The sequence below is a fragment of the Mus musculus genome, chromosome 13, assembly GCF_000001635.26.
Source record: "Mus musculus strain C57BL/6J chromosome 13, GRCm38.p6 C57BL/6J".
Taxonomy (NCBI): Eukaryota; Metazoa; Chordata; class Mammalia; order Rodentia; family Muridae; genus Mus; species Mus musculus.
This window is the reverse complement of record NC_000079.6, coordinates 81,620,666-81,633,647: the sequence shown is the minus strand read 5'-3', so window position 1 is coordinate 81,633,647 and position 12,982 is coordinate 81,620,666. Positions and strand designations below refer to the sequence as shown.

The 12,982-nt window shown below is 40.0% G+C and overlaps 1 protein-coding gene across 9 annotated transcripts in view; it reads left to right on the top strand.

Moving 5' to 3' along the window:
* Positions 1-256: 256 nt before the first annotated feature.
* The window catches only part of Adgrv1 (adhesion G protein-coupled receptor V1), a 538,324-nt gene continuing 525,598 nt past the window's right edge, over positions 257-12,982 (top strand). For 2 of the 9 annotated variants that reach the window (XM_017315369.2, XM_017315370.2), the window contains exon 1: positions 258-411. In XM_017315369.2, the coding sequence (XP_017170858.1) occupies positions 309-411 (103 nt within the window). In that variant the 5' untranslated portion in view covers positions 258-308. Of the gene's footprint in view, positions 412-465; positions 642-12,982 lie in introns of those variants that run through there. The other 7 variants (XM_017315364.1, XM_017315363.1, XM_017315371.2 and 4 more) reach the window with 6 other exon arrangements.

The window sequence follows — 12,982 nt, the reverse complement described above, 5'->3', positions numbered from 1 at the left end:
CAGTAGGTAATAAACTAGGTATTAATACAATATGAGATGGCAAAGATGTTGCCTTGTAAGTGTGCATAGAGATACCGCCTTCATTTCTAGTAATTCATCAGTGAATGAGTACTCAGAGTGAACACTTGAAGAAGGGCTTCAATCGATGGTAAAGGAAACACCCTTTTAGGTTCAGCAAACTGGAGAGAAGACTGGGAGCCGCTTACAGCAGAGCAGCTCCAAAGTTTAGCGCCTAAGAGAACCGGCCAAGCGCTGTGGTACCCAGCAGGTCAGCTTGGACGCCTGACTGCTGGAAGAGTCCATTAGTCATGGCCAAGGCGGGGAGTTCACCACGACGGAGTGCGGACCTGGCTGCCCGCTGCGCAGAGGACAGCCTGCTGCCAGGACAGTCACCCCCGCTCCACCGACCAGGTGAGCCCATCCCCCGGGCCAGAGTCCTATTGGAGCAGAGGAGCGCTAGGGGGAGGGGAGAGGATGAAGTCTTTGGCTGGAAGGGACAGTGCGGGGAAAGGATTAGCGTTGCAGAGGGTTGCGCTGGGTGTGAAGGGAGGAACGGCAGCGGTGGGGACCCTGGGTGTGAAGGGAGGCCCGGCACCGGCGGGGATCGGAGGGCACGCAGATGTCGGTGACCTCAGAACCAGGTAGGATGTGACTTGGGGTTGGTGCTGAGGGAATCCAGTGGGTCGGGGAGGGCTACAGCATCTCTTAGGCAGTTCCCGGGCAGCCGCCGCTTGCACCTGTTGCTGGAGGTAGGAGCGAGGGCGGCGCAGAAGGCGGGCGGGTAGCGGCCGCACGGACAAGCGGGTGGCGGGCTGCGGGTAACGGGACAAATGCCTGGTCCCTGCACAAGGCTGCGGCTTTGCATAGCTGCTCCCAAAGCTGCCATCTCAGAGAAGAGGAGACTGGGATGAGCAGAGCGAAAAGTTCCCATATCTCTTTCTGCCCAGTTGAAACACAGGCTCTAGTTTCAAAGATGGCTTGGAAAAATAATTGGGCAAGAACTGCAGGTGGTCGGTAGATAAAACTTCTTTTTGTGAATATCGAGGTAACTTTAAAGGAATCTTGTTAATGTTCCAGATACCTACTGCTTCAGGGAGTTTCAGTCAAGCACATTGTTTCCGATGAGTTTGAAATTAACATAGAGTGTAAAAATTCCTTATGTATATACACACACATATTTCTTTTATATTTTAAATTTCCTGAACTATTTTTCATTTCCATTGAGAAAATAACTTTAAGGTACAACATTAAGTTGTATATAACTTGTGTAAACTAACATCTTACAAAATCTATAGCCTTTAACATGTACATAATGTGTTTATAAGCTGCACATTCTTTTTTATTAGATATTTTCTTTATTTACATGTCAAATGTTATCCCCTTTCCTAGTTTCCCCTTCGAAAATCCCCTATCCTCTTCCTCCCTCCCCCTGCTCCCCAGTCCACTCACTCCTGCTTCCTGGCTCTGGCATTCCCCTATACTGGGGCATAGAACCTTCACAGGACCAAGGGCCTCTCCTTCCATTGATGACCGACTAGGCCATTCTCTGTTACATATGCAGCTGGAGCCATGAGTCCCACCATGTGTTTTCTTTGATTGGTGATTTAGTCCCAGGGAGCTCTGGGGTTACTGGTTAGTTCATATTAATACTCCTCCTATGGGGCTGCAGACCCCTTCATAAGCTGCACATTTGTAGAAATTGGAATTAAGATGTTACTTCTTGACAGGAAAAGTCCAAAATACCCCTTAAGTGATTTGGCACTGAGTGTTACAACCATCTTCCATCCCTGAACCAAAGCTTCCTTCTTTGTGAGTCATCTCTCCAAAGAACTAGAGCAAAGAAATAAAGAGAAAGGACATTAAAGAAGACAGTAGACATTTAATCAGGGCAGAGGTACCAGACTTATGTCTGGGAGATTTCCTAGGCTAAGTAGTAAACTCCTACTGATTTACAAATACATTCTGAATTATTACAAAAAAAATGCATGCGATTGCATGTGTTGGAGAATTATATCCCACTTCTGCCACAACTTAAGTGACTTTGAACATGAAACTGTTCTTCAGGATTTTGTTTCTTCACTTATAAAATCAAGCTCTTTGTGCTAGGTGATTGCAAAGATGTAGTCTAGTTAAAAATTACATCACTCAAGGTTGCATCTGTTAAAAAAACAATGAGTATATCAAATGCATCCAAGCAAAATTGAACAACTGAACCACCTTATTTCCATGATGAATATGTACAATTCAATTCTTACTCAAAGACATTAGTCATGAGCTCCTTGAAGTCCTTTATAAAGACCTTATTTGACATATCATCATCATAAACTAAAGAGCAGTATCCTAATTCCCAGACAGTGACACTGAAGCTGGGAACTTTCAAGATTTCTGCTTCAAATCCCCAGTTATGAAAACCAGATCAAGGGTCTTTTCTGAGTGCTTTTAGACGTCCATTATGCTGAATATTAGGAACATTACCTTAATCTCCTATAGACTCACGAAATCTGACTATACCAAGTCCACAGTGAGGCAAAGGCTAACTATGTGAGAGCATCAAGTCTTGATGCCATCAGGTATAAGAACAAAGTGTTAGTTAAAATTCTCAGTATTTAGGAAAATAATTTAGTTTTACGCTGTTGAATTCCTATTGTATTTGATGTCATAGAATAATAATATGAAATATTTAGGACACAAATGTTCTTATAGAAATAAAAACAATTGTTAGAAATACTGTGAAGGAGCAAAAGGCCATGTTACACCAGAGAATGTCAGCTGTTTTGTCCCTTGGAGGTGGCCATGCTCAAGACAAGGAGGGATGATGTGCCGTGGGAGAAGGGGCTTTACATCGGCTAACTGTGACCAAAGGCTTTGTTTATATCCTCATGAATGGCAATGGCATGCCGCTTTTGCCTAGTGTACACAGTATGCCAGGAATTCGACTAATCCCTTTATCCAGATCAACTTTATAATTAACCATGAACTGTAATTTTGATTTCCATATGAAGAAACTAGGGCAGAAAGATCTACATCCTGGGAGAATTTCCCCCACCTTCTAAAACACGTTGTTTTCTTTACTGCTGTGGAAGACAGGAATGAACTCCTGAAGCTCCAAGAGAAGCCTTGTAGCCAAACTGGACTGACTTCTTTATTTGTGTGTGACTACAGTGGAACTTAGGAAAGCTGAGAAGCAGTTAAGGTCACACATTCTATTTTCATTTTGGTCACCCAAGCAATCCTTTCATCTGTTACCTGTTAATGGGCAAATGTGCTCGTTAATTTATTGTCACTCACAGATGCTATATACACCCTTGCTGTATTGATGCCATTTCATTAAAAAATGTCCAGGTTGCACCACTTAGAAAGCAAAGCCTTTAAGGACAGAACCTGTGTCTTTCTCTACTATCTATAGATGTAGCAAAGTTGTTGACCAGTTGAGTCATTGCCCTGTTACTTGTCTGCAACCACTAATTATTGTTTATGTTGCATGTATAAGATGTTTATGGTGGAGTCACTATTGCTACTTTCTGGAGGGGTGGTTTAGTGGCTCACAGACCCTGTAGGTGTACTGAGGTCCTTACACAATTTTGTTAGGTTATAGAATAGTTAAGATAACGTAAAATCAAGTAGCAAGTTCAAACAGTACAATGAATAAAAGTCACTGCAACCTCCTTCATTCAAACATAGTGGAGAAAGCCACCCAGGGTCATGCTTTTCACCCTCCGACCCCTGTTACGTCAGGGTAAGAGCTCAATGCTTTATTGACACATTTATGCTTTAAAGTTCTACTTAAAGTTAGTTTTTAATGTTCTGTTGTTGCCAAGCAGTTTGGATATATCAATAAAAATGTTCGTTGAGAAATGAAGATAAATGTATCACTAACAAACCATGAAAAATGGAGCAATATGAGAAGCTGATTTCTCCATCTGCTTGCACAGGCAAAATCTTTGTACATAGGGAGGGTTCCCCATAAGCTGGGCTGTCAGGCCACACAGGAAGACGGCACCCCAGGTCTGTTGGCCTGATTGTGGTGAAGCAGAAGAGGGTGGAGCTGGGGCCCTGGAAGCTTGGTAGCACAAAGGCAGTGTTTTCTGATTCCACTGTGACACACTATCCACTTTAGAATGTACTAGACCAAGTCCCTCCCCCAGCTGCTGGGCAGGTGGTCACAGGCCCTTTTCTTGTGCAGTCAGGCGTAAGTCTGGCTGTCCCTCGAAAGGGGGCAGGGTGCTGATAGGCTAGTTCTCACTCACTATTAATGACCTGGAAAGCCTAGAGGAACCCATCCTATGGTAAGGAATAGTGGCTGTTGGAGTAACTGTCCATTAATGAGTTTTGACACAATTCAGAATTATTAAGTTATTAAAAAGGAGGCTGGATTTTCTTAAAGAGTTAGTGAGAACATTTTCCATGTACATATGAGTGTAATTACATTGACAGAGCGTTTTAAAGAGTGTCTTTTTTTTATTATTAATTTCATGAATTTGTTATTGAAAACTCCCTAGGTGCATTTCCTCAGTTTATGTCACATACTTGAGACCAGCCTGTTCATGGTTTCTTTATTAGGGGCTTAGCATGGCTTTGAGCCAATGGTCTGTTCATGTCTTAGTACATCAGCATATTTGAAGTGCTGAGAGAGGCTAAGTAAATTTCTCACATCTTAAAGGTTATGGAAAGAACTACCTTTTATGAATAGATTTCAAATAATTCTCAGCAAGCCAAGGGTACAGACGTGGAGTAAAAATGCATTTCATTCTGTGAAGTACAAGGTCCCCTGTCTGGCTTTAGTTTTCCTGAAAGGCAATTAGCATTTCAACTGGCCCATTTGGTTACATGCTACCAAGTACTGGGCTTTATAATTTGCTGCTCTGTCTGAGTCCTTGAGTGCTTGGTCTTATATAATCCCCTCCAAGTAGCTTTCTCTCCAGCATCGTTATTGTGGCTGGTCTGAAATAACTACTCAACAGAGAGTTTGCCTTCAACTGTAGGGCACCATAGGGGAAGGAAAATGAAATGCCAAGCTAATGAGGAGTTGGTTATAATTATTAATAGCCACTTTTACTTATGACACCGGTTGGAAGATATAAAATAGCCTTCTATTAAAAAAAAAAAAAAACCTCTAAGAAAGGCACTTGTGTGTCATGGTTACTTGTTAATCTCTGCATGCAACATGCACCACAAATAAAGGGGATATATTCTGTCATTATTGAGCTAGGATGACTGAAAATTAACAATGAAGACACATTTTTTTATTGGATAGTTTCTTTGTTTACATTCCAAATGTTTTCCCCTTTTCAGAACCCTCCTATCCCATTCCCCCCTCCCCCTGCCTTATGAGAGTGCTCCCCCACCCATCCACTCCTGTCTTCCCGCTCTGGCATTCCCCTACACTGGGGCATCAAATGCTCTCAAGCCCAAGGGCCTCTCTTCCCACTGATGTCCAACAAGGCCATCCTCTGTCACATATGCTGCTGGAACTATGGGTCTGCAACTTTGGTTGGTGATCCAGACCCAGGGAGCTCTACTCTGTGTGTGGGGGTCTGGCCTATTGACACTGTTGCTCCCCCCATGAGGCTGCAAACTCTCTCAGCTCCTGTAGTCCTTTCTCCAACTGCTCCATCAGGGACCCTGAACTCAGTCCAATGGTTGGCTGCCAGCATCCGTCTCTTGTGTTTTGTCAGGCTCTGGCAGAGCCTCTCAGGAGACAGCTATCTCAGGCTCCTGTCAGCAAGCACTTGTTGGTATCCACAATAGTGTTTGGGTTTGGTGTCTGTATATGGGATGGATCCCCAGGTGGGACAGTCTCTGGATGGCCTTTCCTTCAGTCTCTGCTCCCCACTTTGTCTGCACATGAAGACACATTTTTTTTTAAATAGTAACTATACTGTCTTTATACAAGAGCTATTTTCTGTAAGTGTGAATGAGTCAAAATGGAAAGACTCTTAAGTGTTCTAACAAGTGAACAATGCTCTGAGGACAATTTTGAGAAGATTTAAAGTTTTGAGTCTCCGTGCTGATTGGAAAGAGGATTTGTTAGCTTCTTTAGCCATGGATTTGGATAATTTGGTAATATTACTATGCTCCACCTATATCCCGACACCCCTCTGTAGGAAACACTGGATGTACAATAATTCTCTTGTGAGATCAATTGGAGTGATTAAGTTGTGGGACAGCAATTTGGTTCTGCTTATCTTTGTGTGTGCCACCGCCTTTGCATGTTTGTCTTTATGCAAACTATTTGGAGATAACGTGATATCCTTACTCTTCAGATACAGGCTAGCTGAAAGAAAACATAAAAGCAATGCTTTCGATAGTCAGTGCTTGTTTCAATGCTTGCAGGTAGTCAGTATAATTTTAGGAAACTCCATGAGATAGATAGTGGAGTTTTTCAATCTGTGGTTAGACACAGAGCTTTGGTAAGTTAGTTATTAAGCTGCTGTATTCCTACTGCTGATGTGTGGATGGAGAAGGCTCCCATGCCACCTGAAGACTAGTCAGCTAGAGTTGGAAATGTAGAGATAGAGGAGAGAAGATGCTGACAGGTTAAGGAGTGGGCTCGGGAATAGGTCAGATCAAAGGCACAGATTCAAGAAGCATCTATGTGTCTTGTCCCAAGCATGTTATTTGAATCTTGCTTGAATTGTTGAAGGAAGCAGAGGAGACACAGGGAAACACCCACTTTTTAAACACTGATAATTTATAGCCATTATGTTTGCCTCTTTCATTTGGTATGCTTCTTACGAGTCACCTGTACATTTTCCTTAATTGCCAAATAATAATCTTGTATATAGCACTCATTTATCATTTACCAATCAATGGGTATCATGTTCCGTCTACTTTGTAACTATTAGGTTGCTGTAAGATATCTCTAGAGGTGTGTGTGTGTGTGTGTTTAGCAACCCATGGATATCTATATCTTTCATCTTTGCTATTTCTTTTTTTTTTTTAATTTTAGGCATCCTGTTAGCTGTAAAGTGTGATTTCCTTGAAATTTTGATCAGTCTCCCAGATCAATAGTGACTTCTTTGTCCGCGTGACTCATATCTTCTTTGGAGAGATATTTTTCCAAGTCTTTTGCCATTTTATAACCTTGGTTATTTGGTTGCTTTTATGGAATTATAGACGTTATTTGAGGATTTTGGAGAATTTCTTACCAGATATGACACTTGTCAACATTTCCCACCAGTGTACAGACTTTCATTTTTACTTTCTTGATAGTGTCCTCTTCCTTTGGGAGCTGGTAACAGAGCTAATATGTCAATGATTTATGTAAGTTTTCTTTAGTTTCTTATGCTTTGGTATCATAGCTATAAAACCGTTTCCTAACCCAAAGCCACAGAAATTTATTAGCAGGTCTCTTAAGTTTTACAGTTTTAACTCTTATTACATTTTGTGTTAAGAATTTTGGGCTTAACTACTTTTATTTCCATTTGGGTGTACAGTGTCTACGTGGATTTGTTGAAGAGATTATGATTTTTGACTTCCTGAGAAAAAGCATTTAAGAAAGGTGGCTGTGACACTATGCTGCATAATTTATTCACATTTGATCTGATTACAGACATGTTAGGGTTAACGCCCATCACCTTTCCCAGGCTCCTCAGCTGCTCCTCTTTTTAAAAAGGCATTTCCCCAGAAGCGTCTCAGCTTCCAGGCTGCTGCTTTTATTCTGTTCCTTCTGTTGATTCTGTTCGTTGCCCTGGGTATCACAGAACTCAAACCTAACAACCATGGTCAGTTATTAAGCTAAGTATGTGCAGAGCTCTTCAGTCAGCCCACAAGATTGAAAAGAACAGAAACAAAACAAAACAAAGAAACCTCGACCCCCAAAGGAAACAAACACAAACCCATCACCACCAGCAAAACCACCTTTCCTGTGTGTCATAACTCCTGTTTTGGATTTTATGCACTTCTGTTGTGGGAGCTTTACTAGTAGTCCCTAATTTTTTCATACAGATTCAGTTTACTTTCTAGTGCCCTTAAATATTGCTCTGAAAATCCTTTCTTGAAAGGAAGGTTATGAGAAAGAAATTCTCATAGTTTTTGTTCATTTGTGGATTATTAATTTCATCTTTTTAAAAAAAGACTTATTTATTTATTATATGTAAGTACACTGTAGCTGTCTTCAGACACTCCAGAAGAGGGCGCCAGATCTTGTTACAGATGGTTGTGAGCCACCATGTGGTTGCTGGGATTTGAACTCAGGACCTCTGGAAGAGCAGTCAGTGCTCTTAACTGCTGAGCCATCTCTCCAGCCCCTAATTTCATCTTTTATTTGAATGGTATTTTTCCCCCAATTCTTGATGGTCTGTTTCGTTCTGCCCTTTGAATTCATCAACCTTGGTTTCTCACGGGAAGACGGATATAAACAGGATCATTTTTGTGATTATGGCTTCTCACTGCTAGCAAGTATCTGTGTTTGTTGCTTCTGGAGCTCTAAGTGCTTTTAGTGTGTTTAATGTACATAGGACCGAAGTAATTATTTTTCTTCTTCGATTTTAGATTCTTAAGACTAGATAATTTCACTCATATCAAGCTTAATAATCTGCTCTGCTGCTTTTGAGCCCAATATCGAGATTCCTAAAATTAGTTTCTATTGGTTACTCATCCCTGCACTTGTGTGTTGGCTGTAGTTTTTATTTACATATCTAGTAAGTTTTGCTGTACTTGAATACTGGCCATTTTAAGTAATAAAAATTTAAGTTTTTAAATCAGTTTTTGAACTTGAATTTCTAGTTAAATGGTGTTATTGTATTTCTGAACTTCAGATTTTCTATTTTTCTTTGTTTACTTTTTTAAACAAAAGACTTTTAACTGTTTATTATTTTCCTTTTGGTGAGTGTAGTGGATAGTTTTGGTTGTCAATTTGGGAAGGGGAAATCTCAATTGAAGAATTGCCTCTATCAGATTGATCTATGGGCATGACTGTGGGGAAACAGTTCAGCCCACTGTGGGCCATGCTACCCCTGGGCAAGGAGTTCTAGGCTATATAAGGAGTGTAACCCAAAGCCCAGAGGGAACAAATCTGTAAGCACAGTTTCTGCCTTGCCTTCTTGTTTTGGGCTCAGTTGTCATTGAGAGATGTCAATGGCTGTAACCTGTGTAGTGAAATAAATCCCTTTCTGCCCAAGACTGGGTTTGGCCAGTGTTGTATCACACCCACCGAAAGCCAAGTAGCACAATAAGAAATCCTTCTCTTATACTCTTTTTAGTTATGCAGGCATGGCTTCCTAAGTCTTTGAGAATCGGTTTAGAACTGATATGGTTTTGATGTAGACAGTCTCCCATCTAGGTTGTTCCCTAAGGTTAGTTTATATTGGTTATTCAATCCTGAGCCTGCGTGTTGGCTGTAGTTTTTATTCACATGTCTAGTAGGTTTTGCTATAGTTGAAAACTGGCCATTTTAAGTAATAAAATCTCTTGCATTAGGAACCAGAATGTCTTGGCTGTTTTTGTGGATATTTTGGTGACTTTTTGAAGTAATTTTAAAGTGTCTGTTCTTTTTATGCGTAATCACTATGTCTCTGCTTGTTTGGTTGTGCCAGTGATTTCCTGAAATCCCCAAGAGCAGTAGGTCTCCATTTCTGAAGAACTCTGTGAGTATGCTTAGTCTTCACAATGAGGAATATTACGGCTACCTTAGCCTTTACCTTCTCTTCTTACAAATCTTGCCAAACTAAGAGATTTGGATCTTCACAGGACATTCATGAGTATGCATGCAGCCCTGAGCTTGTGTGCTTGTGTTTGGTTTTCAAGGCTGTGTCAGAGTTTGTCAAAATCCCCGGGGCATGTGAGCACTCACTTATACATGCACACATAAAATAAATAAATTGAGGGGGGTTGACATCCAGAGGGGAGGGCAGAAGGGGTGGGGTGGGGGGAGGACTTTCAATGAAGGGGTACTGGGAAGAAAAGAAGGGTTCATATTGGGTTGTAGAGGAAATAAATAAATAAATCTAATAACAAAATTTTAAAAAGTGTAAAAATAGTATAGTAATTGTCTTTTATTGATTCTTAAAACTTTTGCATTGGGGATTATGGGAATTCTTTTCTGTCCCTCATGTGCCTTCTCGATGTGAATTCCATCAATTCTCAATAGCATCACTGTAGATCCCTCCCAGACATTAGTTCTCTAGCAAACCTTGATTCATTCTCCCTGAGAAGTGATGCTAGAGACAAGTCTCTGGACATCGGTGATGCTTATTACTACAGAGTGGTTGCTGTTTCTAAGTCATCTCAGTGGGAGAAAGCCAGGAAACATCGTGTACTTAACCCAGTCATGAGATGATAACACTGCACATTCGAAGAGGCTTTATGCAATTCCTTTTCTCATCCAGAGTTATTACTTGCCGGATCATATAATACCGGAAGCTTCAAAAACACATAACACAGTGAGCAAAACATGGCTCTAAATTCTATATTCTAAAGTCAAATAATTTGGTTTTAGCATGATATTGATATTATTGAGGATGCTGAGTGAAATATAAGCTTACTTTGCAATTGTATAAGGGTATTAAATAGTGCATCCTTAAGCAACTAGAAATAGTTCTCTTGCCTGTGATTATATCATCATTTGATGGACCCTGTGGGTTTTTTTGTTGTTGTTTGTTTTGTTTGATTTCTAACATTTATTTATTAATTTTTTAATTTTTTTACTTATTCACTGTACATCCTGCCTTCTTTCTTGTTTAGCTTCTTTGGGCCTGTGGAATATAGCATGGGTATCCTGTATTTTATGACTAATATCTACATATAAATGAGTACATATCATGCATATCCTTTTGGGACTGGGTTACCTTACTCAGGATGATATTCTTAACTTTCATCCATTTGCCTGCAAAATTAATAGTTGTCTTTGCCTTTAATAGCTGAATAGTATTTCATTCTCTATGTGTACCACATTTTCTCTATCCATTCTTCAGTCGAGGGATATCTAGGTTGTTTCCAGTTTCTGGCTACTACAAATAAAGCTGCTATGAACAGAGTAGAGAATGTGTCTTTGTGGGATGATTGAGCATCTTTTGGGTTTATGCCCAGGAGTGGTACAGCTGGGTCTTGAGGTAGATCTGTTCACAGTTTTCTGAAAAAAAAAAAAAAAAAAAAACAACCCACCAAATTGATTACCAAAGTGATTTTACAAGTTTGCAATCCCACCAGCAATGGATGAGTATTCTGCTTGCTCCACATCCTGCCTAGCGTCTGCTGTCACCTGAGTTTTTGATCTTAGCCATTCTGATGGATGTAAGATGGAATCTCAGAGTTGATTTGATTTCCATTTCCTTGATGACTAGAGACTTTGTACATTTCTTCAAGTGTTTCTTGGCCATTTGAGAGTCCGCTGTTGGAAATTCTCTGTTTAGCTCTGTACCCCATTTTTAAATTGAGTTATTTGAGTTGTTGGTGTCTAACTTCTTAAGTTCTTTATAAATTTTGGTTATTAGCCCTTTGTCAAACCTAGGATTGGTGAAGATTATTCCAATCTGTAGGTTGTCGATTTAGCCTATTGGCGCTGTCCTTTGCCTTACAGAAGCTTTTCAGTTTTATGAGGCCCCCTTTATCAATTGCTGATGTTAGAGCCTGAGCCATTCGTTTCCTGTTCAAGAAATTGTCATTGTACCAATGCCTTCAAAGGTATTTCCCACTTTCTCTTCTACGAGATTTGTGCATCGGGTCTTATGTTGAGGACCTCGATCCACTTGGACTTGACTTTTCTCCTTTCCATTTATGTTTTTGGCCTCTTATCAAAAACCAAGTGTCCATTGGTATGTAGATTTATTTCTGGGTCTTCAATTTGATTCTGTTGATCAATGTGTCTGTCTCTGTACCAATACCATGCAGGGTTGGTTTTGTTTTGTTTTGTTTTTTTCACCATTGCTCTGTAATACAACTTGAGGTTAAGAATGGTCTTTTATTGTTCAGTACTGTTTTGGCTATTCTGGGTTTTTTGTTTTTCCATATGAAGGTGAGAATTGTTCTTTCAAGATCTGTGAAGAATTGTTTTGGAATTTTGATGGGGATTGTATTGATTCTGTAGCTTGCTTTTGGTAAGATGGCCATTTTTACTATGTTAATCCTACCTATCCATGAACATGTGCCCTTGCTTTTTGTTTTCTTGGTTTTGTGTGTGTTTGTGGGTATGTGTGTGTGTGTGTGTGTATACTGTTTGATGACACACATGCTCATGCAATATACAATTATAATAACACTTCATTTCAGAAGTTTATTAAGTATTGTTTTCCATAGGGAAGGAAGCAGTAGATGAACAAAAATGAGGACATTTTTGTAAAGTTTTAATCTTGGATATATATAAATATGTTGTAATATTCAGAAAATAAAGATTAGTTTAAAATGTTCTTCTAACTGAGATAGCAAATAGTCTTTTGGAGACCCGAGATTGAAAGGAATTGGAGAATTTAAGCTGGAAATGTAGATTTGGAAACTCTTTTAGAGTGAGTGTGCTTCACAGATACAGCATGCAGGCGAACATATATAAAAGTTATTAAAGAAGTAAAAACTTAACAATTCTTTAAAACTTTCCAGTAAGGCACATAGATATAACTTGTTATTTTGGTGATCTACCCAATTATATCTGTCATAGATTCACTTACATACTGCTACTGAGAAGCTGGCATCTGTGTGATTATCTCTTTAAATAATATTGTGATGATTTAGTCATCCTCCTTATTTCCCTTGGCTATCAATCATCCCTTGTCTATATTTAAAATAATTTTAGTGACTTCATATAGCAAATTACTTATGAAGGCATACCTGTAAAAGGATTATGTACTCATGCTAACAGATTAATGACAGATAGATGGCTCACCTTGAACTGCAGAGTGTTAAGCAAAAGAAAATAAAATGCTAGCCCAGCTACAGATTGGCCAAAGGAGAAGCTAACTGCTAGGGCCTCAGGATTAGCCTCTAGAGTTGGCGGTGATTGCAAACCTCTCAGCATTTACAGTGAGTTCCTATTTCAGTTGCTCAGAATGTA